Source organism: Natator depressus, chromosome 1 (assembly GCF_965152275.1).
Source record: "Natator depressus isolate rNatDep1 chromosome 1, rNatDep2.hap1, whole genome shotgun sequence".
NCBI lineage: Eukaryota > Metazoa > Chordata > Testudines > Cheloniidae > Natator > Natator depressus.
The window spans coordinates 63,430,367-63,457,872 of NC_134234.1; the positions used below are offsets into that span (position 1 = coordinate 63,430,367).

The window sequence follows — 27,506 nt, forward strand, 5'->3', positions numbered from 1 at the left end:
AAGTTTTCATCCCTTCCACCCACAAAGACAGATGGGACAATAGGGCCCATAATTTTCTCAATTAAAACAGAATCCCGCATATTAAGCAGAACATTTGGAACACCTTGGGTGGCCTGTTTGTGATTAGAAATGAACCAGACAAGGTAATATTTTAGTTACCTTGTCCTCCCAATTCCCACACTGCCAGTTTGTTTGTGTTTTAACTGCTGTCACTCGTCGGATGTTTAGACTGCGTAATATTTTGCACACTAAGTTAACAGTGTAACTCTAAATTTGCTCTATTGCAAATTTATACAAAATAAATCTGTGTGCTTATTCAAAGTCAACAATAGAAGGTAAACATAGAAATCTGACATAGTTCTCAGTATGTCAGATTTCTATATGTCCCAAGAATTGATGAGAAACAATTTGTGCTGTCCACAGAATATAGCATGTCTTGGGGCTATCTACACAACACCTCTGCCCTAGTGAAAAGCGCAGTCAAGTGGTGATAGGGCCAGATCCAAAGCTCATTTATATCAGTGGGAGTCTTTCCATTAACTTCAGTGGGCCTAGGATCATACCTATGAAGCAGAGGCTGGAACTTTAGAGACTTGGATTCTATTCCTGACTTTGTCACACTGGCTTCCTCTCTCAGTCTATGCTACAGCAGAAAAAGGTTTGTTGATATAGCTATACAGGTCTAGTTATACTAAACCCTTCTAGTGTACATTCAGCATCTACCAGCAAAAATGTGCTTTTGCTGGTGTAGCTTATACCAGTTCCCCCCCAAAATAAGGACTTATGCTGGTACAAAAGGACTTTTATGCACCTACACTAGGACTTTTACCGGTATAGATGTATTGTAAAAAAAAAAAAAAAAAATCACACCCCTAATCAACATTATAATACCTGCAAAAGTTTCTAGTGTAGACCTGGTCTAAGTCTTAGTTGTCCCCTCTGTAAATTGGAGATGATAATAATATTAATCCACTGCTGAAAAGCTTTTACATTCTTCAAGGAAGATGCGGTACACGTGAAGTGCTGTTATTACTCAGAGGAATTGGAATAACCTCATATCTGGAGGGACATAACATTTCTAACTTGTTTTGTAAGTCCGGAAATAGGTGGGGTAGAATATTATGTTCCGATATGGGGCCCCTTTGCACTGCTCCACCAGCACAAACAGGCGAGAAACCTGATAGAACTGGCCAGATGGGATTTCTCCTGTGTAAGGGAAATCCCCAAAGAGCCTACAGCTGCCACAGTGGCTTCCTTCAGCCTGTGCCACCTCTGCCTCACCTGCATGCTGGGGGAGCTCGTGTGGAACGCAGCTCTGCGGCACTCAGGCGTTGCGTACCCTCTGTGTAAGGTCTCAGAATCCTCCCCCTCCCTCATTTTCTTACATTTAAAGAAGCAGTACTCAGAAAACGGAACCCAAGCTGCATTCTCCACAATAAGTATGTATTGTTTAAAAATACAACTGCAGACACTAATTAAAGGTAGGGGAACTGACCTGAACTTCCACCCAAACTCACACCTAGCCTTCCTGCCAGTTTAGAAATGTCTGGATAGCCATTTTCATCCTTGCTTGCCTCTACGTCTGGCTCCAGTGAGCACTGGAAGTGGAAGTGCCTAAATGCCATGAGACCAGCTCATCGATTGCCTGAATGTCTTGAAATCTGCTGGCAAACCATGTAGATCTTCGTGCTCCCACGCAAAGGGCTGTTCCACAGTGTGCTGTTCCCTGATCTCCGCTGCTTCAGAAGCCATGGTACCAAAGCTATAGGATGGGCAGACTGTCTTACCATTAGCTTGCAGGTTTGCTGGGGCTGTTCTTTAGTTCATCCCCCTCCCCTCTCCAATGGTTGGCCTTTAGCCCAAATTTGTGGAGCCCCATGTGCTCATGTTAAAAGGCATCCAGGGGCTTAGAGAAAGGGAAGGATGCTCCTTTGACATTGTATGTGAAATGACCTAACTTGAGGTGCTTTCACCCCATTTGAGTTTAGAAGCAGGGTTAGGAAGATGATGTGGTCCAGGTTGTCTATGTGCTCCTGAAAGGATTTACAATAAAAATACGGATAAAAGTCCAGTAAAAGGAAGCAGCTATTCTCCCTCCTCCCCCAAAACCACCAAGAATGCATTTTAATCATTGCAGTCCTATCAAATTAATTGTTCTGTCCATTGTGTACTTATTCCTTTGTGGCTCTCAGAGAACAAGATTAGATACTGGGAATGAGGAAGGGCTTTGCGTACAAAAGGGCAAGGTGGTTAATTTTTGACAGCAGGCAATGAAAAAGTTATCTTTGTATAATAGTAGTTCAGTCACTTTCTGTGCTGAGATTCACTCACCTTTATGAGAAGTGTCAATAAATATTACACAAGTTCCTCTAAGCACAAAACTCCTGCTGGGGGAATTCCCAGAGCACACTATAAAAGGGCTCTGTCTGTCCTTTCTCCATCATACCTGTTTGCTGAGAAGATGAAGTGTGCAAACTTGGCTGTGCTGCTGGTCTTTCTACAAAATGCCATTGCACTGAATGCAGCCACCACCACCGCCGTCACCACCACACTCCATAATGTGGTAAGATGCGTATTATGATTTTCACCGGCTCTAACGTATTCTTGTTTCCTCTCACTATTCAGGTTGCTAGGAACATCTTTTAAAATTATTTGAGGCAAGTTTTCAGATCTCCACTCATTCTGTGGGCTCTCTGCAGGTAGCAAGTGTAAAATACTGCCTTTAACAAATGTGCTGGGATTTAATTATAAATCCGAAAACAGATTACACTGTTTTAAAAAGCCAAAATTCTGCCTTCAGTTAGGCAAATGCAACTCCCATCGAGAATCTGAATAGAGTTTAAATGCAAAATGCAGGTCGTATTTAATTAAATATGGTTTGTACTTGAGACAAACTCAATCCAAAACCACACATGCAAACACCCCTCAGCCTTTTGGAGTGTTAAAGATCTGGATCTAGATCTCTGTGTCTCAGGTTCATTTGTCCAGCACTTTGAAAACATAATGTACTATATGAGTTCTAGGTGATACTATTAAGGCAGTCTAGTAGGCCTTGAAAGTGCTGTGGACTCACATAGGGAACTCAGCATCTAAGGGGAGGGAATGTTTTTCACTGCAGCATGAATAAGCAGTGGCAATTCCTGGCAGTAAGAATCAAGGCTGAAGTGTAAATACATAATGATAAGCTGAGGACGGGGGAATTTAGTATGTCAGAGATTTCTCCTCATTATGCTCACTCTTGGGTAAACCATAATTCATGCAGACATTTGTAAAATTTATGATGCTCCTTGTAACTCTGCTGTTAATCACCATCAGCCCCCCCTGTACAACACTATCAGGGGGCCAGACAAATGGTTGGGTACATTATCTTTTTGACAAGCTGGCACAAAAAAATCCTGTTTTCTCTGAATCAGTTTAAACGAGTAGCCCTTTTCCTGTCATCTTCCAGTTCCTCAGCTGTCCAGCTGGCTGTTTTAGGGGCTCCTTAGGAGTGGGACTGTCTGACTGGTTTGGGGAATGAGGGAGCAGGTGATGGGGATGCAGCAGCACGAGGAGCTGAACAGGTTCTTGGATGAAGTAGTGGGAGGCCTTCAGGGGAAGCTGGCTAAAACTGGGGCTCCAGAGCTCTGTCAGAATGGAGTTCTGCTTCAGCGTGGCTTTGAAGTTGTGCAGCTGGGGAGGACACCTGCCACGCGGAGCTCCTGCAGGAATGGCACATTGCTCTTGTACGGCTGGCTAGCAGCTGCCTCCTTATGCAAGCCCCTTCCTGCCCCACACTCCTCTAGTTTAATCACATCATTTAATGCACAGTTTATCAAATGGTTTTGTAACCATTGGAGATTGCCACGGTTCCCATTCGGTGGAACTCAGCTGCGTACGGTGGTTGGCTGCGTCCCTGCGGTATAGTATTTTGTGCAGTACACAGGCCCTTGATTACTGTAGACTCCCAGGGATGCATGTTAAGGTTCAAGAGTGACGTCCAATCTTGCCAGTGCTACAGGGGGGTAGGACCTGACACCTTATTCTATAAGATGGCAGTGAGAGGGTATATATTACTTTAGCATAAATAATGCACATTGTTTTGCACAGACTGAGCATTCGAGGCCTTTCATTGATCACATGAAGCTTTTTTCAAAGGAAGGACTCCACGAAACAGCGTTGTACCAGAAGAAACATTAACTGTCTCAGCAGTCAGTCAGAAATCCCAATCAACGTTAGAGCTGCTGGAGACGGCTCCCTTAACAAAATCAAAGTGTTTCAGAATACTGACGAATACGGAATGCTGATTATCTGTCGGGAGAGGGGGGTCATGATTTAAACAGGGATGGGACACGTAGTGTGTTGCATTGTAACAGGTGTTTTTGTTTCCTTTCCAGACTACACCTCTTCCTACCTTGGTGGAATATCTGACCGAACCTCAGGCCACACTCAACAAACCTCAGTTTATGACAGAGGTATACCATTTTTACTGTTCTTGGAAAGCTATAGTAAACATCATCATTAAGATAAGAGAGATGTGTGGTCTAGTAAATTAAGCGCAAATCAGGTTGTTTAGAGGTCTAATCCTGGCTGTCACAGGACTCTGTGTCCTCTGAGCCAAATTGCTTAAGCTGAAACTTGAGCTCAGGATTTTCAAAATTAATTTCCTAAATTTAGGTTCCTAAATCCATATATAGTCACTGTAACCAGGCGCAGACTCACTGGCAGCAGCTCCTGCTGGTCGTCTCAGGGAATTAGCGTTCCAGCCTGCGGAGCGCCCTCTTCAGGCCGGTGTCTCGCCTTACTGCTGGCTCCCGTGTCCCTCCCAGGGCCCCGGTGCCCCTTTCACTGGGTGCTGCCCCCTGGCAGTGCCCCACAGTTCTAGGTCTCCCCCTTCCAGGGGAACCCCCCACCCACTATCCCTATCTCGCCTCAGTCGTAGGCTCCTGCCAGTCACCAACTAGCCCCCGTGCCCTGGGGCAGACTGCAGTATGAGCCACTCATCACCGGCAAGGTTGGGTTTGGACTGCTGCTTCTGCCTACCCGTGGCTGCCCCTGCAACCCCCGTGCCTAATAGGTCTTCCCAGGCCTGCAGCCTGGGGCTTTCCTAGGCCAGAGCTCCCAGGCTCCCTTGGCCTTTCCCCAGCCCTGCTCCAAACTGGGTCCTCTATTCAGGTCTCTGCAGCCAGATCCCTCCTTCTCAGAGCTAGAGAGAGAGTGCTCTTCTGCTCCTGGCCCGCTGGGTCTGTTTGGGGCATGGCCCCCAGCTGCGGCTACTCTGCCAATCAGCCCAGCTCTTCCCCTGCCCCAGCCCTCTCCCAGGGCTATCTTAAACCCCTCTGGGCCCGAGCGGGGTGTGCACCCCGCTACATCGCCCAAATAAATGGCCTGGTTTTCAGAAATGCTCAGCACCCAGCAGCTCTCATTTACTTTATTAAGCTACAAATATTTGGACCAGGCTGAATAATATTTCTTTTAGACTCAGATACCTTTATGTAATACATGATTTAATTTTACAAACAGAACTTTTGCAGTCAAGTCCTTGCTGCAGGCTAGGACAGTTTGCTCTCTGTTAAATACTAAATGAAGCCTATTTAGCTTTTAAAAATACACACACCAACCAACCAACCAACAAGAGCCAAACTTCAGCATATTATTATGTAGGACTTGGAAAGATGTTATAACCAAAATTAATAATTCTATTGACATTGCACTGTGATCAAAGGACTCAGGGACCCAGGAAGATCTTAATAAATAATAATAATAATACTGCTTACGGTTTCATCAATATCATGAACCCAGCATACTATAATGTCAATGGAAGAAATGAAACAATTCTGTCAACATCATATCAAGTCTGAGGAAGCTATGAACTTGATGTGATGTTAATGTGCAAAGGCCCTGAAATCTGCAACCATTGCTCATGCTGAATAGTTCTACTGAAACCTGTCCCTCTAAATTCCTGCTAAACGTCATCAACCTTTAATTCTTTGTTCTTACAGGAGTTCAGTGATTCAACCTATTGATGCCATTTATTTTTTTGGAGGAACGATAGTCTTATGGTTAAGGCACTAAGGGAATTTGAGATGGTCCAGCGATTGGGGCTTTGGAGAGCTGGATTCAGATTGCTGCTCTGCCACAGACTTCTTGTGTGATCTCGGGCAAGTCATTAACTTCTCTGTGCCTCAGTTTGCCGTCTGTACAATGGGGATAATAGCACTTCCCTACCTCACAGAGGTGTTGTAAGACAAATACATTAAAGATTCTGAGGTGCTCAGATAATAGGGCAATGGGTGCCATAAAAGACAGAATTCTTGCCCCTGCCACAAATGTCATGTGTGATCTTGGCCAAGTTACTTAAACTTTCTGGGTCAAATGCTGGCTCCCATTGAAGTCAACAGCAAAATTCCCATTGCCTTCAACGGGGTTCCTCATTGGTAAAACAGGGATAACAATATTTCTTCTTCCCACCCTTTAGCTATCTTGTCTATTTAGACTTTAACCTCTTTAAGGCAGGGGCTGTCTTTTAGTATGTATATGTACATCTTCTAGCATAATGAGGCCAAACCTCAGCGGGGGTAACTAGGCACTCCTACAATACAAATAATAATTTTTTAAAAAGTAGTTGAATCCATCCATTGACGTTTGGTGGGTTTTTGATAGTTTAAATCCACTTTTAAAAGAGTTATTTAATTTATTAAATAAACATAGATAAAGGGCAGTTTGTAATCTGTCTGAGGGATAAAATAATGCCCCCTCCCTGCAGGCTAGCACAGATGGGGGCCTTATCAAAGGTAAGTACAATAACCGTATTTGACTGTTAATTGGATGTTTTCCTCTCTGCTCCTTTTTTCACCATTCCTGCTGAGCAGAATTCAAATCCAGTAAAGTGAGGAGTCTGAGGGTGACAATTCCAAAAGCACCTAAGGGAGTTAGGAGCCCAAGGCCCATTTTTAATAATGACCGAGGCCCAGATTTTTAAAAGCTATTTAAGCGTTCCTGCACTCAGTGTTGCAATGTCTAACCAATTTATGTGTCTCAATTTCATTTTTAAAAGGGATTTAGGAGCCCAAATTTAGGGATTGTGTTAATCAATAAAGGAAGCACTGAATGTGGAACAGAAGCCTGTTTATGTCACTTTATTGGAAGTGGACAAATTTAGTCATGGTACAAAACTACTCATAAAAGCGATATTCAACAGCCAATATTTTATTATTTTTTAACTCTAACTGCCCCAATTAAAAAACTTGTTTATACCTCTGTGCACTGATGGAGCAGTGATAAATGTCCCTTACTCCACTCAGTACCCTGCAGTAGCTGGCATAGCAGCTCTCATGTGAATGTGGTTGAGTATACAACCTGTTTAGCAGGGCTAGCTGAAAAATATCAAATGAATCATATTCCCAATGGGGAAAATAGGGTTTAGTCAAAATCAAAATTTTCCATGAAAATAGATCAATTTCTTTGGATTCTTCCATTAGTAAAATCCAAACAAACTTTGTAAAGTGCTTTGAAATTAATGGACTAAAAGCACTAACTGGACCTGATGCAAAGACCATTAAAAACAATGGAAAGACTGCCAATAAGATTTAATATTATTATTTCCTGCTCTGCCATTGACTGTCTGATCTTAGAAAAATCACTTGACTTTCCTGTACCTCAGTTTTGCCAGTGTTAAAATGGTTATAATAGAATTTAACTACCTCTATAGAGGTGGGGTGAAGCTTAATGAATTAATATAGGAAAATACTTTGAGTTTATTGGAAGAAAGTTGTAATGAATAAATGCTTTCAGGGTCAGTATTATTTTTATTAATGATTACAGCTCAACTTTTCCCTGCCTGGGGACTGTTGTCAGTCCTTTGCTGTTGTTTCCTAGTAGCATACTGACAATTTTTTATTTGCTTTCTGAAACAAACTTGTTCTTACAGCCATTTGCCAATGTAACCGGCTCTTTGAATGAAAATGGAGTGTGCCAATGCTCAGTGTACCTGCCAGACACCACGTTTCCTGTGCAGAAGGTCGAGATGCTGGAAATCACAGCCCAAGTGCTTTCTGAGAAATTTGAAATAGAACTTACTAAAGTAAGGATTTTTGGTTTTTCTTTTAAAAAAAAATCTACCAGTCCTATTGTTAGTGAATGTGAAACAGTCCAGCAGTCAGAACTTTGCAGGGCCTGCCTTCCAAGCAACGGCAGCAAGGGGCTTGTAAAAATTGCAAGGAAAAGGGTGACTAAACATAAAATGTTCAATATTGTAGCATGCAAGCAGGGCCTTATAATAACACTGAGGCCATGAGTTTCAAATATCCTCAGGCCTCATTCCTGGGCCTATATAGGCAGTCCCTAGGGAGGTGCGGAGTCCGGGGCGGAAGTGATGGATTCCTCTCTTCCAGGACCGACTGCGCTGGCCAATCGCACTGGCCTGTGGGGCCCCCCAAAGCATGGGGCCTGGAGCGGTCGCCCCAATTCGCCCTACCCAAGGGACATGGTGTTCTTGGAAGGATGGAGGAAGGGCTATGCTACTCTTTATTAACCATGGAACAATCTTGTTGGCTTGTAATTGCTATATACAGTCACAGAGGAAGCCATGATTCCTGCTCCCTCCTGTGTTATTACTTGTATGTAACCAGCTTATGGGAGGGAATGAGAGAAAAGAGAGCAAATGTCAGCTCAGCCCAGGGTGAAGCATGGGCAAAAATCCACCCCCTCACCTCCTCCATTCCCTTAACAGTTGAAAAAAAATCAGTTATTTTCTCTGTCAACATCTGATGCTCTAGCAATGACTACTGAATTATGCATTCTAGTTAAAGACAAACTCCTTATCCTTACACTACTTTGCTTGTTTGTTACAAGGATTCAGATCTCATTTTTCTTGCAAAAATCAGGCAAAACTAGGGGACTACCATGGTTTCCTGAGAGAAGGAGAACCTGCATTTGATTTTTGCTGGTAGATGAATATTCAGGGTTTAAATTAGGTGTCCATAAGAAAGTGTTTGACTTTTCCAGGAGCCAGACATCTTAAAAAATGAAGTGTCCTTGAATTAATCAGTAGAAAAGGCACAGCAGTAAATTATAAATTCTAACCATAAATATTCATAACTCTCTTCTAGTATAATCAAGAATAGATAAGAAGTTATGCATAAAAACACAACAATGGGGGGCATAATCCTATAGAAAGTCTTTTCAGTTAAAATAATTTGCTTTGAAATAACTAGTGCAAACGATGACATACATTCAGTTGTCAGTGGAGATATGAAGGGCAATTTGACAAATCTCAGTGCCTCTCAGCACAAGAGTTACCTGATAGCTTTAGGAGGAAAATGGAACTTGACATTAATGATCCATGAAAACACTAGGTATTTAAGGTGTTCCCAAAGTGCTCCCACTGTGGTCAGTGGCAAAATTTCAATAGCTTGCAACAGGACAGGATCAGGTCTATAATTCTCATCCTGAAACTTGGACTAATTTTGCAAGGCCCTCCCGAATCCGAGAGGATTGAAATAAGACTCAGCTGAAGCCAATCTCCTGTTGAAGTGAAACTCTGCATTGGGAGTTTTGCCTGAGTACGGACCAAGTATGGATGGCAGGAATTGGCTGATTTTTTGAAACCCTGTAGCCGTTCTCTATTAAAAAAATGGCTGGACTCTAGTGACCTCAGCTGATGTTGTTTTCTCTAAGTCAATGGAGCTCTAGCTGTGTATACCAGTTCAGGAGCTGGCCCTCACTTTTCAACTCCAGTGGTAGATACCAAAAAAAATCTTGACTAGTCTGAGTTTCACTGCACTTTATCATGTTGCGTCTGATCAGCCAAACAGTGTTGCAATGCATCAAGTTAGATATAGTGTGACAGATCCTCCAATGTGATCCAGGCAAAGAGATATCAGGTCAGAAATGAAAACAAACAAACTGTATTTTTGTTTAACTATGGGGGTGTTACAATTTCATAGATAATTATTATGTTGCTTGACTATAGAACGAAAAAGATACCAGGCATTGACCTGTTCATCTCTGAGTTCAAGTAAAATTGAAATGTCTGGAGAGGGGCAGAAGATGCTTGAATCTATGTGCATATTTGTACTTGTCTCATGTAAACATATTTCTCAGACTCTCTTTGAAATGAGTTTCTCACCTTTCTAGATGTACAGTTATTCCTCAGTGTGTAACCCAATGTACTGCTTGTTTCCTGAAAATACTTATGGACAAAATGAAACAATAAAACCAAAAGATCTCCCAACTCATTCTAGCGTTAGAGGGGTCTGAGCCTAAACTCTGGGTTCCAAGCACCCCCAAACTATGGGGATGTTCAGATCCACATCCAATTTTACAACCCAGATGCATCTTTACACATTATGGAGTGGAAGCGACCACTGAACTACTGTGAAAGTTGAAACAACTAGGCAAATCATAAACACTTGGATTTGGGTTTTGAATCTGAGAACCACTTTACAAAGAGGGTTGGAATAACAAACAGATCCTCAACTAATTTAAATGGATGAAGCACCATGGAGGTTAGTTTACAACTTGCTAATTTACACCAGCTGAGGATGTGTCCCAAATGCCATAACTACATTTCACCATCCCATTGTGGTTGGGTTCAATCTTGCCTTACTTGCTTAATCAAAACTCCATTTGAAGCTAATGGGAGTTTTTCCTGAGTAAGATTTGCAGGATCCAGCCCTTTAAGAGGTGCTATACGTGCATTAGAAGTCCTAGATATACAACCTGATTGAATCCCTAAGCTTTTGTCTGATTGTAGGCTGCTAATTCAACAAGCAAAGGGGGCCCTTTTATAAAATCAGCAGGCAGTGAATTTCACAGACAAAGAGATACTCCGATATTCCAAAGTATAAAAAACTGTTGCCTGAAAATGTTGGACTAATTTTCTCATCTGTAATTTGAAACCTTGCTAGCAAAATTATCATGATAAAAAAATTAACCTGTTAGACTAATGCGGGAATCAACTTTTGTTCGTAACAGTGAATAGGAGTATGGTTCTCTTTGTGCACCTCATTAAAAGGGAAGAATAGCAACGTTAACCCTATGGGAGAATTTGCCTTTCAGTGCTTTGACCACAATGCCCAGAACATGCTCGCGCAATAAAAACAGGAAGAGCAGACACACCTGCCCAACAGAGATGAAAAATACATTCAAAACAGATTATTCTGTTGGAAATATTCCTCTTGATCTCAGCTGGGTTATATGACGTGCGGGTGGCATGCTCACCATGTGATCATGGAGATCAGACTTGCCTGTGGCCAATGCACTTGCACGTGAATTGCTTGCTCATGTCATTTCTATCCCCCTTTCCCTCCCTCTCCATCCTTTTTCATTTTATGTCTTCCTTCTGCTTCCTCATTCCTCCACTCCCACCCTCCACCTGCATGCTGGAGGAGTGTCTGCTTGCATGCTGAGTAACCTGTGTTGATAAATACCAGTTTTGGGTAACTGACACAATAAATGAACATTACAGATTTTCTCCCTGCCCTTTTCAGGCCCTTAGTGTGACAATGCTTGCAAAGCAGGAAAAACTAGATAGGAATTATTCTTACGCATGCCCAAAATAGATGAATTTTATATTTCTTTAACGGTGAAATTCACCCCCTGCAGAGGTCCACCACAAGGCCTATGCACTGCTCAAACCCCACTGCAAAGCTCTGTGATGAATGCGAGATGCATGCGAGGTGAATATTGATCTGTACCCCAAAATGTGGTTTATGCACTAGATTTCTGAGATGGTGTGTTGGCCTGTTAGAGGGGAGCAGATGGTTTCAACACAATCCCCCACAGGTAGATACAGTCACAAGCTATTAAGGCAAAATGGGTCTAACTGCCAAGCAATAAAGCAGCCATCATGGGAGGCATTCTCCTAGATGGCCCAGCTGGGCAACTGGGAAAAAACAGTCTGAGTCAGAAGGAAGACTGGGCTGTGTAACACACTCCAAATAGGGCTTACGTAGTGCCTCTGCCTTGTGCTGGCCCTCTGCATTTTGCCCAAATTGAAAAAAACAGATCAATATATCTGAGAAAACCAAAACTCCTGGGCTCAGGCCTGAAGCTCTTACTTATGAGAGTAGCCCTTACTTAGGCTGGTAGTCCACTGACTTCAGTGGATTGCAGATTTGGCATATTTTTGGCGACTAGCTTTTCTTTTAAAGCATTTGTTTTCTTTGAATATTTTAATATTATTAGCATCGGGATAGATACCCACATTTCTGAACGTTTGTGCCTGTGGTATAGGTAATTGCACACATCAGTATGCGTTTTCTCCACATGGTTGCCACTTTGTGCTCACCGGTTTGTGAACGCAAATGCATTTTTGTGCATGCGGTGGGGTCATGTGCAAATTTTACAGGCACAGTTTAGACACCAACTTTTAAACATCTTCCCCACAGAGATTACTGGGGAAATCTCCCAGCTCTCACTGGATTTTTGTGAGTAGCAAGGTAATCAAAATCCATCTAAATCCTCTATTCAAACAACATGAGGGTGGTGAAACCCTGGAATGCGTTACCTAGGAAGGTGGTGGAATCTCCTTCCCTAGAAGTTTTTAAGGTCAGGCTTGACAAAGCCCTGGCTGGGATGATTTAGTCGGGGATCAGTCCTGCTTTGAGCAGGGGGTTGGACTAGATGACGTTCTGAGGTCCCTTCCAACCCTGATATTCTATGATTCTATGAACATGGATCTTGCTCTATGGACTGGCCCATGTTAGGGTGGAGGTAGGGAAATTTAGACATACCTATGGTGAACGTCCAGTCAGTTAGCTCCATATATGGAGATAAATTTAAACAGACACTATTTGTTTTGATTGCCAAGTACAACACCTTTAATCATTCCTAAGCTTGAATTTACACAGGACTAAAACTATGAGAGCCAGATCCTCAGTTAGTGTAAATAAGGGACTCAGTTGGTGTAACCAGGAGATATTCAAAGACCTGAAACTCAAAAAAGAGTCATACAAAAGTGGAAACTAGGTGAAATTACAGAGGATGAATATTAAAAAAACCCAACAGAAGCATGAAGGGACAAAATTAGAAAGGCCAAGGCAAAAAACCCCAAGATTAACCTAGCTTGAGACATAAAAAGTAACAAAAAAACATTTTACCAATATATGAGAAGCAAGAAGATGACCAAGGACAGGAGAGGCCCATTACTCAATGAGCAGGGAAAGACAATAACAGAAAACACAGCACTATCTGAAGTGTTAATTGCCTTTTTTGTTAATATTTTCACCAGAAAAATTAGCACTGATTGGATGACTAATATAGTGAACATCAGTGCAAATGGGGTAGGATCTGAGGCTAAAATAAGGAAAGGACAAGTTAAGAATTACTTAGACAAATTAAATGTCTTCAAGCTGGCAGGGCCTGATGAAATACATCATAGAATTCTTCAGGAAAATATTGAAAATATTGCTGAGCTATTAGCAATGATCTTTGAGAACTCATGGAGGATGGCAGAGATCCCAGAGGCCTGGAAAAGGGCAAATATAGCACTTGTCTATAAAAAGGGCATAAGGACAACCCAGGGAATTATAGACCAGTCATCTTAACTTTGGTATCCGGAAAGATAATGGAGCAAATAATTAAACAATTTGCAAGCACCTAGAAAAAGTGAAAAGTAGCAGTCAATCTGAATTTGTGAAGAAAAAATTATTTCAACCGAATATCCTTCTTTGACAAGGTAACAACCCTTGTGGATAGTGTGGACACAGCAGATGTGATATATCTTGATTTTAGTAAGGCTTTTGATACTCTCTCACATGACCTGCTCATAAGAAAACTAGAGAAATATAGCCTAGATGAACCTACTATAAGGTTGGTGCACAACTGGATGGAAAAGTATATACAGAGAGTATTTATCAATAGTTCACATTTGAGCTGGAAGGGCATATTGAATGGGGTCCTGTAGGAATCTGTCCTGGGTCTGGTTTTATTCAATATCTTCATAAACGATTTAGATAATGGCATAGAGAGTACACTTTTAAAATTTGTTGACAATACCAAGCTGGGAGGGATTGCAAGTGCTTTGAAGGACAGGATTAGAATTCAAAATGATCTTGACAAACTGGAGAAATGGTCTGAAATAAATAGGATGAAATTCAATAAAGACATATGCAAAGTACTACCTTTAGGAAGGAATAATCAATTGCACAAATACAAAATGGATATGACTGCATAGGAACACGTATTGCAGAAAAGGATCTAGGGGTTATGTGGCATCAAAAATGAAATATGAGTGAACAATGTAATATTGTTGCAAAAAAACTGAACATCTTGCTGGGATGTATTAGCAGAAGTGTTGTAAGCAAGATACGAGAAGTAATTCTTCCATTCTGCTCAGCACTGATAAGGCCTCAGCTGGACTATGGTGTCCAGTTCTGGGCACGACACTGAAAAGTTGTGGACAAATTGGAGGAAGTCCAGAGGAGAGTAACAAAAATGATTAAAGGTCTAGAAAACATGACCTATGAAGAAAGATTGAAAAGATTGGGTTTGTTTAGTCAGGAGAGGAGTAGACTGAGCGGGGGGGGGGGGGGGTGAAAACAGTTTTCAGGTACCTAAAAGGTTGTTAGTGGTTAAGGAGAACAATTTTTCACCGAGGGACGTACTGGCCGCTGCTTCCAGCAGCTCCCATTGGCCTGGAGCAGCGAACCGCGGCCACTGGGAGCCGCGATCAGCCGAACCTGTGGACATGGCAGGTAAACAAACCGGCCCGGCCCGCCTGGGGCTTTCCCTGCACAAGCGGCGGAACAAGTTTGGGAACCACTGCTGTAGGCAATATCACCAGGACAGTAGAATAGCAAAGCTCTAGTCTTAATGAAAAGCTGTTCCCATGTCAAATTTTTAAAAGTCCATTTCGGAGCTGTCCTCTCGATTAAAATAGATCTGAAAAAAATTGTGACTGGTGCAAAACACTCTTAATTCATGTTAAGATAATGCAAAAGTTGCCAAATTGATTTTTAATCCAACAAATTAATTTTAAGTCTGAGAATATGCATGAGCAATTTCAATCCAGAAGGTAATATTTAGGGAAGTGATAAGCACCTGAAAATTAGGGCTTATAATGGAAATGCCTTCTGAGTCCGTAATTTCAGAGTTGCTAATTTGACACAATAATATAATTCTATTTATTCCTGTTGAGAGATACTTCTTACCTTTTGGAATGCCATTAAGGAAAAATGGGTACAGTTTTAAATCATGTGGGGAGAAGATTATATCTTTTCCAAGATGTTCCATTTGTATGCGCCAAATCCACATAATGTTCTTGACATTCTTCTTCACGATATTTGCATCGTGACCTTTATATTAGTAGATACATGTGCAAAAGTATATTTCTCCAGCCATCTGTTTAGTGGTTCCACGTCTGAAGAGGCTGCTGGGCAACAGTTATTCGACCTAAAGGCTAAAATAACTATTTCATCTCAACTGGCCTTCATGTAAATCAGTTTCAGGATGGATGGATCGGATTTGTAATAGTGCACTCTGCTAAAATATCCCCTTCTTCAGGGGACTCAATTAGTTCTAATGCAGAAAAGGTTGGGTACTATTTGCAGAGTGGTGGCCTGACCAGTGCCCGCTGAAGGCAACAGAAAGTCATCTTGGGGAAAGTGCTGGATCTCTCGTTACCTTTTCCAGCCCCAGAGAGTACATCTACACAGCAAGTGGCAGGCCGCAGCAGTGAATCTCTGAGCCCCAGGCAACAGACTCAGGTTTGCACTGCATGCTAAAAATAGCTGTATAAGTGGTGTGGCTCAGGCTGGAGCGCAGGCTCTGAGGCCTAGGGAGGGGTTTATTTTTTAGCACTGCTGCTTTTAGCCTGGCAGTGAGAGCCCCCGTCTGTCGACAGGCTCGGAGACATACCCCAACATTCTTCACGTACATCACTTATTAGAAGTAGTCACTGCAGATTCCCTGGTGGACTCTGGCCGCTGAAATTCTATATAATCCTGGATAAAGTTAGCTCCTAGAGGGAACATTAGTGAGTGTAAGCGGGTGGCTTGCCCTGTACAGGCCGGAGGGCCTGGGGCTCAGGGCCGGATTAACTTTTTGTGGGCCTGGTGCCAAACATATTTATGAGACCCCTTGGGGACAGTGGAGCATGATGTGGGGAGGTTGGTCCCCAGAGCGAGGGGCTGGCCAGGGGCAATGGGGCATGGCACGGTGGGGGTGGCCCCACTCCGCCCAGCCCAGTGCAAGGGCACAGTTTACAAACCAGCAGTTGCCAGATGCACAATGGCTTGTCTGGCCCTGTGCTGCCAGCATGCCACTTCCCTTTGGGGGTGGACCTGGGCTGTGCCCCACAGCTCCCTGCCCAACACCCCTCTACTCCCTATGCCCAATGTCCCCTGGACCTGCTATGCCATTTGTGGTGCCCCTCCACATATCCCCCACCACCAATGCACAGTGCCCTGCACACCACCACCCTGCCCAGTGCCCCCCCCCAGCCCCCCCACAACTGCCCAGCACCCCCCCAGCCTGACCACAACTGTTCAGCACCCACACAAAACCCCCACTCCCTAGCACCCTAACACACACAGATCTCCCCCACCTGCCACTGCCCAGTGCCTTTCCCCACAGCCCTATCACCACAACTACACAGCACCCCAAAGACCCTCCACTGCTCAGCACCCCAACACACACAGACCTCCTCCACCACCCAGAGCCCCCCACAGACCCCCCACTGCTTAGCACCCCAAACGCATAAACTTCTCCCACTGCCCAGCACCCCTGCCCCCTCACAGCCCAGCACCACCCACTGGCCCCCCCGGAGATCCACTCCCCTCATGCCCTGCCCCCCCGGCTGAACTCACTGCTGCTGGGAGGTGACTGTGTCTGCTGGGCTGAGCCAGCAGCATGGCTGGGGCTAGTCCCATTCCTGGGGCAGGGAATTGCTCCGGCCCCTTGGGAGCAGCATGATCACCCAGGCAAGGGCCTGCCCCTGCCACGGACAGACTCTCAGGACCCTCTTGCCTGGAGGGGCCCAGCCAAGCCCCCCACACTGTCTCTTCCCCCCTACACTGGCCGAGAGTGGCCAGAGCTGGAGCTGCACTGGGGTCTGGCCAGGGGGCAGAGAGGAGCCAGTGGGCTGGTGGGGCCTCAGGGCACAGTGCAAATGGAGAAGGCCGGGCTGGGGCTCCTTCTGAGTGTGGGCCCAGCACCTTGGCACCATTGTAAACCTGGTGTTGCTGGGGCAGCCAACCCCGATTACTGAAAGAGGCACACCTAACAGGGATCAGGAGATTCCCCTATAAAAAGTAGCTGGAAGCTGAAATGGGGAAAAGTCAGGGAGACCAAAAACTGCTGGGAGTGAGGAGGCTCCAGCAGAGTCCTGGGATTTGTGACTATGGTTTGTCTATACCAGTGTTACCCAACCTTATTACACAGGAATGCCACATAAACCTTATGTGGGCCAAACAGATTCTACATATTTTAATAAGATTTAAAGTCACATGTATTGATTTATATTTGAAGTTTAGCTTGTGTTGTATGTCTTTAGATAGGTTGTTTCTGTGTACAGTATTGTCTATTTACACACTTGTGTAAACTAAAATGATGTAAACGTGATGACCAAACGCTAATGAATCGGCCATTAGTATATTGTGTTGAAGCAGGCCTCAGGCTTTATGAAATACTCTGGTGGGCTGTGTACGGCCCACAGGCCATAGGTTGGGCACTCCTGATCTACACTGTCCAGGAGTTTGGACCACGGGGGTGTGAATAGCAATGTGCACCAAGATGCTGCACTGTAACTCACTTGTGTGGATGCTGTGGGTGCAACCCATAAGTTTCGTAGTTTGCCTTCATGGAATCCTCTTCAAATAGGACTACATTAATGGGAAGAAGGAACCTTTTAGTTCGCACCCCAGGCATCCACACAGGGAAGTTACAGAGCAGCACTTTGGTGCGCCCTGCAGTCTGAACCATAGGGCAGTATAGATGTAGCCTAAGATTCCAGCTAGGAAGTGCTGGCAGTAGCCTGCTAAGGCAGGGGAGACTCTGAGAGAGCAGGGGAAAGACAGCCAAAGCTCTCCAAGCAGGGAGGCTTGAGAGCAGGAAGAGAAACGTTTGCTTGTTGGACTTTAATTTGGGACTCTTGAGATTTATTTTGAGTTTGTTTTGTGAATCAACCTAGGTCCCAACAAGGGGTATTTTGACCCCAGAAAAAGAGTATGGAGTCTGCATAAGGGGCCCTGGACGGGGAAACACGCAGGTGCTGCAGGGTGACCTCTGGTCAAAAGGGGTTGCTCACAGTGTGGTTGCTCTTGTTACAGTGAGGAATAAAAAAGTGAAGATTATGAATGAAATTCTGCCCTCAGTAATGCATAGGTGTAAATGAAGGCACAATTTGACAAATTTATATATAAATGCATGTAATAAAGATGTCAAACATGCCTGTTATATTTGCTAAACTGAACTTGAAAATGTGCTTGGTTTTTTTTAGGTTAGCCAATATACCAAAGCAGTTGAAATATATGAACAGAGAATCCGAAACCTCACCATCAAGGTGGAACATATGGAGTCGACCAGTGTTTCTTACACTAAGCTGGACTTTCAGTTACTGAAACTGGAAATCATTGAAATGGAGAGACTGGTCACTCAGCTGAAATCCACAGTTGTTGGAAGCAATGTGATTGTTGAACAACTATACGTGGAGGTAGAGTATGAGGGTTATTCTGCCATTCAGAAACATTCCGTTCTGTGTTACACCAGTGACATTTGGAATGTCTCTACTATTGTCAGTGGAGTTACTCTGGATTTAAATCAGTGTAAATTAAAGCAAATCTTGGCCGGAAGTATGTTTCTTCATATATGACAGAAAATGGCAATTTTTATCATTTGTGTGACTGAAAGCTAAAGTTCTTGGATGCTGCTATATTAAATAAATATGCTGTCTAAATTATTATAATAAATATTAATTTATGGGCACCGATGCCTGAAAGCTCCTGTGCTCTACAAATATAATTAAAAAATTTAACTTATTAGGGTAGTAACCCAATCAATATAAAATCAAGAACTGGAAAAGACTCACACCTTCCCAATATTCAATAAATCAAATTTTCAAAGTTATCACTCACTCACCTGGAGTGAATAATTGCTTTTGATGGTAAGTAAAATATCATTAGTTTCTTCACTGTCCTCTTCAATATTAAATGAGCGTGTGAGTAGATTATTTATCTGGGCAGGTAAAATTTCAAGACACATTTGCAAGGTTGAAATCATTTATAGGTAACAATTAATAATCGAGTAAGTGGACATGTTTGGGTGATCTTTAGCATTATGGAATATGATTGAGTGCTAAAATCACAAACATTTTCTTGTGGTTACACACATCCACATGATGGTTATGCTAAACCTGATGTTTATGCTAAAACATATTCTTGGGAACATTTCCTAAAACTTGTTCTGCAGCACCTGTTGTGAAATGATAAATCCAGCCTAAAATGTTTGTGAAATAAAGTTGACTGTAATTTAAAGTCATGCTGAATTTTTATTTCTCCAGATTAGGAATTTGACTCTCATGGTAAATGATCTGGAATCACTGGACAAAAACAATATCCTTGCAATCCGTCGAGAAATTGTGACTCTGCAGAATCGTTTGAAGGAATGTGAAAAAGATAGAAATCAAACCACTCCACCCCCCTATTTCCCACCAGGTAAGCATTTCATGTATAGATCACATGAGAAGGGATGGGAGAAGTAGGAAGAAGACTGAGTTAAATGAAACGACAATAAAGCACAGGTCCTGGAAAATTTGCCAGACATGTACTAACCTTTCAGCAACAGAGTGGTATGAAAGATGAGAGCAGGAAACAAACACTTTCACATACTCTTATACTGTTTTTCAAGTGGAAAAAGTTGGAAAACAGTACAAATGTAATGTTTTCCCCTTCTTCCAAACTCTCTTTTTGTGGTAAAATATAAGAACATAAGAACGGCCATATTGGGTCAGACCAAAGGTCCATCCAGTATCCTGTCTTCCAACAGTGGCCAGTGCAAAGTGTCCCAGAGGGAATGAACAGAACAGGTAATCATCAAGTGGTCCCTCCACTATCGCCCATTCCCAGCTTCTGGCAAACAGAGGCTAGGGATACCATCCCTGCCCATCCTGGCTAATAGCCATTGATGGACCTATCCTCCATGAATTTATCTAGTTCTTTTTTGAACCCTGTTATAGTCTTGGCCTTCACAACACCCTCTGGCAAGGAGTTCCACAGATTGACTGTTCGTTGTATGAAAAATACTTCTTTTTGTTTGTTTGAAATCTGCTGCCTATTAATTTCAATTGGTGACCCCTAGTTCTTGTGTTATGAGAAGAAATAAATAGCACTTCCTTATTTACTTTCTCCACACCAGTCATGATTTTATAGTTCTCTATCATATCCCTCCTTAGTTGTCTTTTTTCCAAGCTGAAAAGTCCCAGACTTTTAAACTCTCCTCATATGGCAGACGCTCTTTACCCCAATCATTTTTGTTGCTCCTCTCTGAACCTTTTCCAATATATCTTTTTTTGAGATGGGGTGACCACATCTGCACACAGTATTCAAGATGTGGGCGTACCATAGATTTATATAGAGGAAATATGATATTTTCTGTCTTATTATCTATCCCTTTCTTAATGATTGCCAACATTCTATTTGCTTTTTGACTGCCGCTGCACACTGAGTGGATGTTTTCAGAGAACTATTCACAATCACTCCAAGATCTCTTTCTTGAGTGGTAACAGCTAATTTAGACCCCATCATTTTATATGTATAGTTGGGTTTATGTTTTAAATGTGCATTACTTTACATTTATCAACATTGAATTTCATCTGCCATTTTGTTGTCCAGTTAACCAGATTTGAGAGAGATGTTTTTTCTGACTAGCTCTGATCATGGATAACTTCTGTGAAAGTGATCTGTGTCTTGTCAATGTTACTCTACTGCTGCTTGGGAAATTTGAGAAGCAGCTGATGCACTGGAGGAGTTTGTATGCAGACTCAAGAAGACAACATTGCGTAGTTTACATTTTTCATTAATATGAAGAAATGTATTTTGAGCCATAAAGTCTAGAATCTTAGGGTGAAATCCTAGTCCCATTGAACTCAGTGGGAGTTTTGCCATTGTGTTCAATGGAGCCAGGATTTCACTCAGTTTCTTTTTTTTTTAAAGAAAGTTTAAATTCTGTAGCAATTGATAGCTTTCCTTAAGGGAAAGCTTCCCAGTCACTAGTGAGTAGGCAAGAGGATTTTTCAAGCAGTGTTACTCCCTTGTATGCGTTTTTATGACTTCTTTTTGCCAAACTATTCTAAAGCAGAAGATATTGAAATGTTCATAATACAATTGGGGAAGAAGACTGTTTTTTCACCTGTACCTAACAATTTGGCTAGCAAATCAGAGGTGAACCAGATGAATAACAAAAAGTTTGGAGAAACCTTTGAACAAAGCAGAGCACTTTCCACTGTACAGATAGTGCACATATATTACCTGCCAGCACTTGCCTCCTACCGTCTTCAGATCAGTTATTTCAAGCTTCCCATTAGCAGGAGAGAGGAACGGGTGGAAGTAAATGTTTTCCCTCTGTGGCCTCTTCAGGGTTTGCCAGCATTGCAGGCAGCCAGCGCAGTTTGTCTCTGATAGGAAAAATGAACAGCACCTTATCGGTTAGGTCAGATGATGCGGGGGATGGAGGAGGGGCTTATTTCAGGGTTGGTGGATCTCTTTCTGGTTGATTTGAATGTGACATGCCTGCAGGGCACCGCAGCTTTCTTAGCACCGGGGATGGCATGGAAGGCCAGATCCTCAGCTGGCATAAGTTGCCATAGCTCCATTGACTTTGGTTGGAGTATGACAGTTTATACCAGTTAGGGACCTAGCTGATGACTTTTTTGATGGTTTCTGGGTGCAATTCCCCCATTGGCACAGAGGCTTCAGAAGGCCCCTACTGCAGTGGAACCTCAGTGGTTCTCTTGTTTGAGGGGTGTGTGAAGCTGTGGAGAGACCATAGGGAGGGACTCTACATGTCTTGTGCATGGTAGAGGTAAGTTGCCATCAACTTCAAATAGCTCAAAACAAGGTTTGCTGGGAGTTTGGGAGCAGAGAGTGCTTGTGATTTCTGGGTGTGCCATTAGGTAGATCAAATGATAGTAAACCATGCTGAAGGGGAGTATATCAGTGCCATGGTTCCTACTTCAGCCCAAGACTGGAATAGCAACTGTGGAGAGCCTGGGAATTTGCCTGTCTGTTAGGAAGTGGAGCTGCTCAGCTACTACTGTGTAAATATCTAGATAGATACAAAGATTCAGATCCCTAACCTGCTGTATAATTGACCACACAAAGCCTGCTTAGCCTGACATTGTTTGCATGGTGGGGAGGAAGGTGAGCAGATGAACTGCACTCTCTTTACAGTGGGTGCAATCTTTCATTTCATGCCCTATTGTTCAAAACTTTCTACAGCGATTGTACACAGTATAGTCCAGGGGTGGGCAACCTACGGCCTGCGGGCTGGATCTGGCCCCTCAGAGCTTTGGGTCCGGCCTGTGGGATTGCTCCCGTGGTGCCGCAGAAGTGGCTGGCATCACGTCCCTGGGGCCCCAGGGGCAGGGGGGGGTCGGGGAGAGAGCTCTGTGCATTGCCCTTGCCTCCAGGCACCGCCCCCCGCAGCTCCCATTGGCCGGAAACGGGGAACCGCGGCCAATGTGAGCTTCGGGGGACATACCTGGAGGCGCAGCAAGGGCAGCGCATGGAGCCCTGTGCCCCCCCACCCCAGGGGCTGCACAGGGACGTGGTGACAGCCGCTTCCCAGAGCGGTGTGGCGTGGGGCCAGGGCAGGCATGCAGGCAGCCTGCCCTGGCCCCGGTGTGCGCTGCTGCCACCCCGGAGCCGCTTTAGGTAAGCGGCACCGGGCCGGAGCCTGAACCCCTCCTGCAACCTGCCCCCCAACTCCCTGCCCTAAGCCCCCTGCCTGCACCTCGCACCCCTCCTACACCCCAACTCCCTTCTCTGAGCCCCCTGCTGCACCCTGTACCCCTCCTGCACCCAAACCCCCTTCCCTGAGCCTCCTCATACACTCTGCACCCCTCCTCTGCCACAATCCCTTGCCCTGAGCCCGTTCATGCACACTGCACCCCCTCCCACACCTGGCACTCCCTCCTGCACCCCAACCCCCTGCCCAGGCCCTGCATACAATTTCCCCACCCAGATGTGGCCCTCAGCCCAAAAAGTTTGCCCACCCCTGGTATAGTCCATTTCCTTAACAGAGAGAATGTGAGAGGGAGAGGTTGTTGTTTGGGAACAGGGGGCAAATAAGTGACTTTGTTGGATTTCCTGGATGGGTCCCTTTGGCGGATGCAAACGGTTGCTCACACTAGACTGTCAAAACTCCCTAACACGCCTTTAAGCAGTTACACACAGATTTCCAGACATTTCCTCTAAAACCTTGGTTCCTGTCAAACAACTTCCTCTGCTTTTGGCTCATACTATATTTATAATATTTGTATTACACTGACCCTTTGTCCTGTTTTCAGATCTGTTCCCCCCCACCCTTCATATTTTGGTTGGGTAAAGTGGACTTGGGAGACCCTGAAAAATCCCTAACTTGTCTAAGGCTGGTTTAATTAAAGTTACTCGTTCTTGCAGTACTTTGGAATACAGCCCCTCAAACACTGCATCCCAAGGTGCTGCTCACTGACACGCGGTGTAGAGAGAGCAGGCCTATTCTCAAGCAACCTGTCAGAAAGAAAGTACTGTTCTCCATCTAGCCTGCTCTCTGACTGCAGTTTTCTAGTGCATGGCCCAGTCCACGATGGGATTCAGTAAATGTGCTGATAATAAAAACTCATTACTTTTACCATGCCTGCAGCAGTTTCCAGCACCTCTGTCACTATTTACTGCCCCAAATCAGCAGAATCTTATCCAACCTTTTCCCATCCCTTTGACAAACTAAGGACTTGTCTCCACTGGCACTTTACAGTGCTGGAATTTTCTCGCTCAGGGGTGTGAAAAAACATCCCCTTGAGTGCTGCAAGTTTCAGCGCTGTAACGTGCCAGTGGAGAGAGTGTGCCAGGGCTGGGAGCCGCGCTTCCAGCCCTGGTAGCTATTCCCCGTGTGGAGGTGGATTTTTAGAGCTCTCCCAGAGCTGGCCGCAGCAGCCCTTTAACGTTGCCTGTGAAGATGTGCCATGAATGACTGTCTCTCTTTTGTGTTGATTTCAACTGATTGCATCAGGACAGGAGTACAGAGATAAAGGTTCAGTGAGGGCTCAGCAACAGGCTCATTGTCACACTGGACTAAAATGATCTGGTAGTCAGCAGACAGTCATGAGCCAAATGAGACACTAACAGGCAAATGAAAAGGCAAAGCTGGTTTTCCCCCACATTGTGCCTTCATGGACTAATATACCAGACTGCAGGTTATTGGCAAACAGCTCTCACCAGGGTGGGGACATGGAATCAGCCTCCGTGGAAGCTCAGGCATCTCGGTCTGAGAGTTACACTGATTTCATGCACCCCCCATCTAAATAAGGCTGGGATGTAGGAAAATAAATGCCTATAGTTTGGTTGTCTTTTGGGGTAATGTAGTGGCACCAGTTATCACTTGAAATGTTAATGCTTTAGTTATGGATATGTTAATTTAGAGCTGGACATTTCCATGGTGTTTGTACAAACACAGGTCCACTCCAGCAATCTGATCCAGGTGGGTGGATCTCTGTGCCCCAGATATCAATGGGAATCAATGTGGGTGTAAGGATCTGCCTGCATGGGCCAGATCAGAGAAGTAGGACTAAAATGTAATATGTTCCCTTCCCCAGGGAGCTTACTATTTCTGGGTTGGATGGTGTCCCAGCCCTTTGGAAGAGGTGGCGTATTGCTGGGCTGCCCCAGGAGCAACACAGGAAAAATTGTGGTTCAAGGAGCCACATTTTCCCGTTCTGCCTTGTTCTTCAGGGGGCACAGGCAATGTTCCCTCTAATTTTTTCCATCCATGTGTGGAATGAATTTTGTTATGTGCACCAAATTATCGAGGTAATGTGTGGGTGTGTGCTCCCAGTAGAAACAAAAAACCTACATATAAGAATATTTTTAAAAAGTTACCATAGGGATAATTACTCCAGCCATTTTAGAACTCACTACTCAAAGAATTAAATGTAAGCGTAAGAGAGGAATAAAAATTATGAAATGCACAGATCAGTAAAAAAAACTCAAATAACAGCACTTTGAAAGAATAAAATTACAGAGCCTATATGTGCATTGTAGGAAGTATTCAGAAGTAACAACAAGAACACCACAAGTATGTGTTGGGAGGTGTGTGTGTGTGTGTTTGTGAGAGAGAGAGAGACACATACAGGTACTGCCCCTTTAAGTAGATCGGCACTCACCAGTCTGAACAGTCTGTGCTTGTTCAGACACAGCAGCAGCTGCCAGCAAGCTCTGTCCCACTTCTGAGCTCTGTCGTGTCAGCCCCACCCCGCTCTGCAGAGATGGGATACAGGCAGGGGTGAAAGTAAGTCGAGTGACTTACCGGTACGCTGGGGCCGGCTCTGGCCCCCAGAAGGGGCGGGGCCTAGGGTGAAAGGGGCAGGGCTGAGAGGGTCAGAGCCAGCCCCAGCCCACCCTGATAGGTAAGTGCCCCACCCCTCCTTCTCACCCCTCCTTCTCCTCCTCCTCCCCCCCAACCAGGGTAGCAGCAGCAGCCCGGGGCTCTGGGGGCTATTTAAAGGGCCCGGAGCTCCCCTCTTCTACTGCTCCGGTCCTTTAATTAGCCGCCGGAGCCCTGGGGAAGTGGTGGGGCTCCAGGGGCTATTTAAAGGGTCGGAGCTCCAGCTGCCTCTGCTGCCCCGATCCTTTAAATAGCCCCCAGAGTCCTGGAGTAGTGGGGGCAGGGCTCCAGCAGCTATTTAAAAGGCCAGGGCAGTAGAAGCAGGGGAGCCCCGGGCCCTTTAAATAGCTGCCGGAGCACCGCTGCCGCTACCCCAGGACTCCAGCAGCGGGGCTCTGGAGGCAATTTAAAGGGCCTGGGGCTCCAGCCACTGCTGGGAGCCCCAGGCCCTTTAAATTGCCCCCGGGGAAGCCAGGCTGCCCCAGTACGGTGCACTGGCTCTTGCTGGTATGCCGTACCGGGGCGTACCGGCTTACTTTCACCTCTGGATACAGGGGTGGTGGGGACAGGGACACTTTGACATCATCCTCCTATCTCTCCCACTGCTATGCACAGCAGGCAGGAGGCTCCCGGGAGCAGCTGGCCAGGGGCTCCAAGGCAGAGGGTAGGAGCAGCGCTGCAGTGGCAGGAGGGGGCACCTGAAGTGCGCGGAACTTGACAGATTGCTGGGCGGCTGCCTGGCTGCACAGCTTAGAGGGAACTATGGGCACAAGGATATCAATTCACTGCTGTCACAACCCCCAACCTGCCAGCTTAGCTGTGGTGACTGGCACACTGAGGCTATGGAGCCATGGCTTCCCGCCTCTCCATGCTCACTCCTCTGCCCCTCAGAAGTGGGTTAGCAAGTAGACATGCAGCGCCACTTCCCCCGGGCATCCTGACCCAAAGTCTGGGTAGCCTGTGTGGGGGAATAAAGCGTATGTGTTTTCTTAGCTCCCTCTACCTTATTTCCCTACATGAACATGCAGCCCACCTCTGAAAAAGAGACAAGACACAGCTTTAGCCCTGGGACTTCAATGATCAGAGGCCTAACATAGTAAAAAAGGAGTTAAAAATGCTAAAGTCTGAATAATTCATATGGATTTATTTCAAGTGCCGCCCAATATTTACAAAATGACATGACACTTTGTTTCTTTTGTGTATCTTTTTCCATAAGATCCAGACAGGAAGGCAGGTTAAGATTAAATAAACAACGAGTTCCTCTGAACCTGTGCAGAAGACAGATAACCCACCCTGACTACCACAGAGTTGGTTTTTTAAACTGTTTCTGGGAGAATTTTCAAAAATCAAATATCCACTGTATGGAACCTCACACAATTTCTCATGTCATTAAACTGCACATGCTTCTAACCTTATTTTAATAATTCATGCATGGTTTCATAAATAAGAAACAAACAAGTGTTCAGCAGAGAGATCTCTTTAAGGGAAGAAATAATAATTTATTATTTCTTTTGTAAGAAAAGGTCTCTCTGTTGAACACGTTTCTTTTTTATTTATGAAACTGCATATGAATTATTAAAATAAAGCTGGATTGGGTTCAGTTTAATGACATGAAAACTTATTTGAGGTTGCATATATATGAGTTAAGTAGTACCTCAGTACCAGCAATATTATTTGGAACAAATCACAGATTTATAGAGGCACTTAATAACCATTTAAAAATAAGATTGCTGTGAGTTAGGTTCAGTAATAGATTCAATATGTCAACAGTTAAGAACAAACCATAATGCCGGAGGTAGCGATACACAATAGAGATATAAGGCAAATGGCTCAAATTGATTTATGGCGTTGGCAGGCTGCAAGCCACTGTGCATCATCATCCGCGTTATCTTTCTTGCACTGCATTAGCTGAGGTATGAGCACCTCCAAACATCAGTATGTGTGCCAAG

General features: G+C 44.4%; 1 protein-coding gene across 1 annotated transcript in view; it reads left to right on the forward strand.

The window, feature by feature from the left end:
- The first annotated feature begins 2,322 nt into the window (after window positions 1-2,322).
- The window catches only part of OLFM4 (olfactomedin 4), a 32,697-nt gene continuing 7,513 nt past the window's right edge, over window positions 2,323-27,506 (forward strand). Inside the window, exons 1-5 of the mRNA XM_074943997.1 lie at window positions 2,323-2,563; window positions 4,377-4,454; window positions 7,910-8,062; window positions 18,422-18,634; window positions 19,481-19,634. Coding sequence (XP_074800098.1) covers window positions 2,336-2,563; window positions 4,377-4,454; window positions 7,910-8,062; window positions 18,422-18,634; window positions 19,481-19,634 — 826 coding nt within the window. The 5' untranslated portion in view covers window positions 2,323-2,335. The remainder of the gene's footprint in view (window positions 2,564-4,376; window positions 4,455-7,909; window positions 8,063-18,421; window positions 18,635-19,480; window positions 19,635-27,506) is intronic.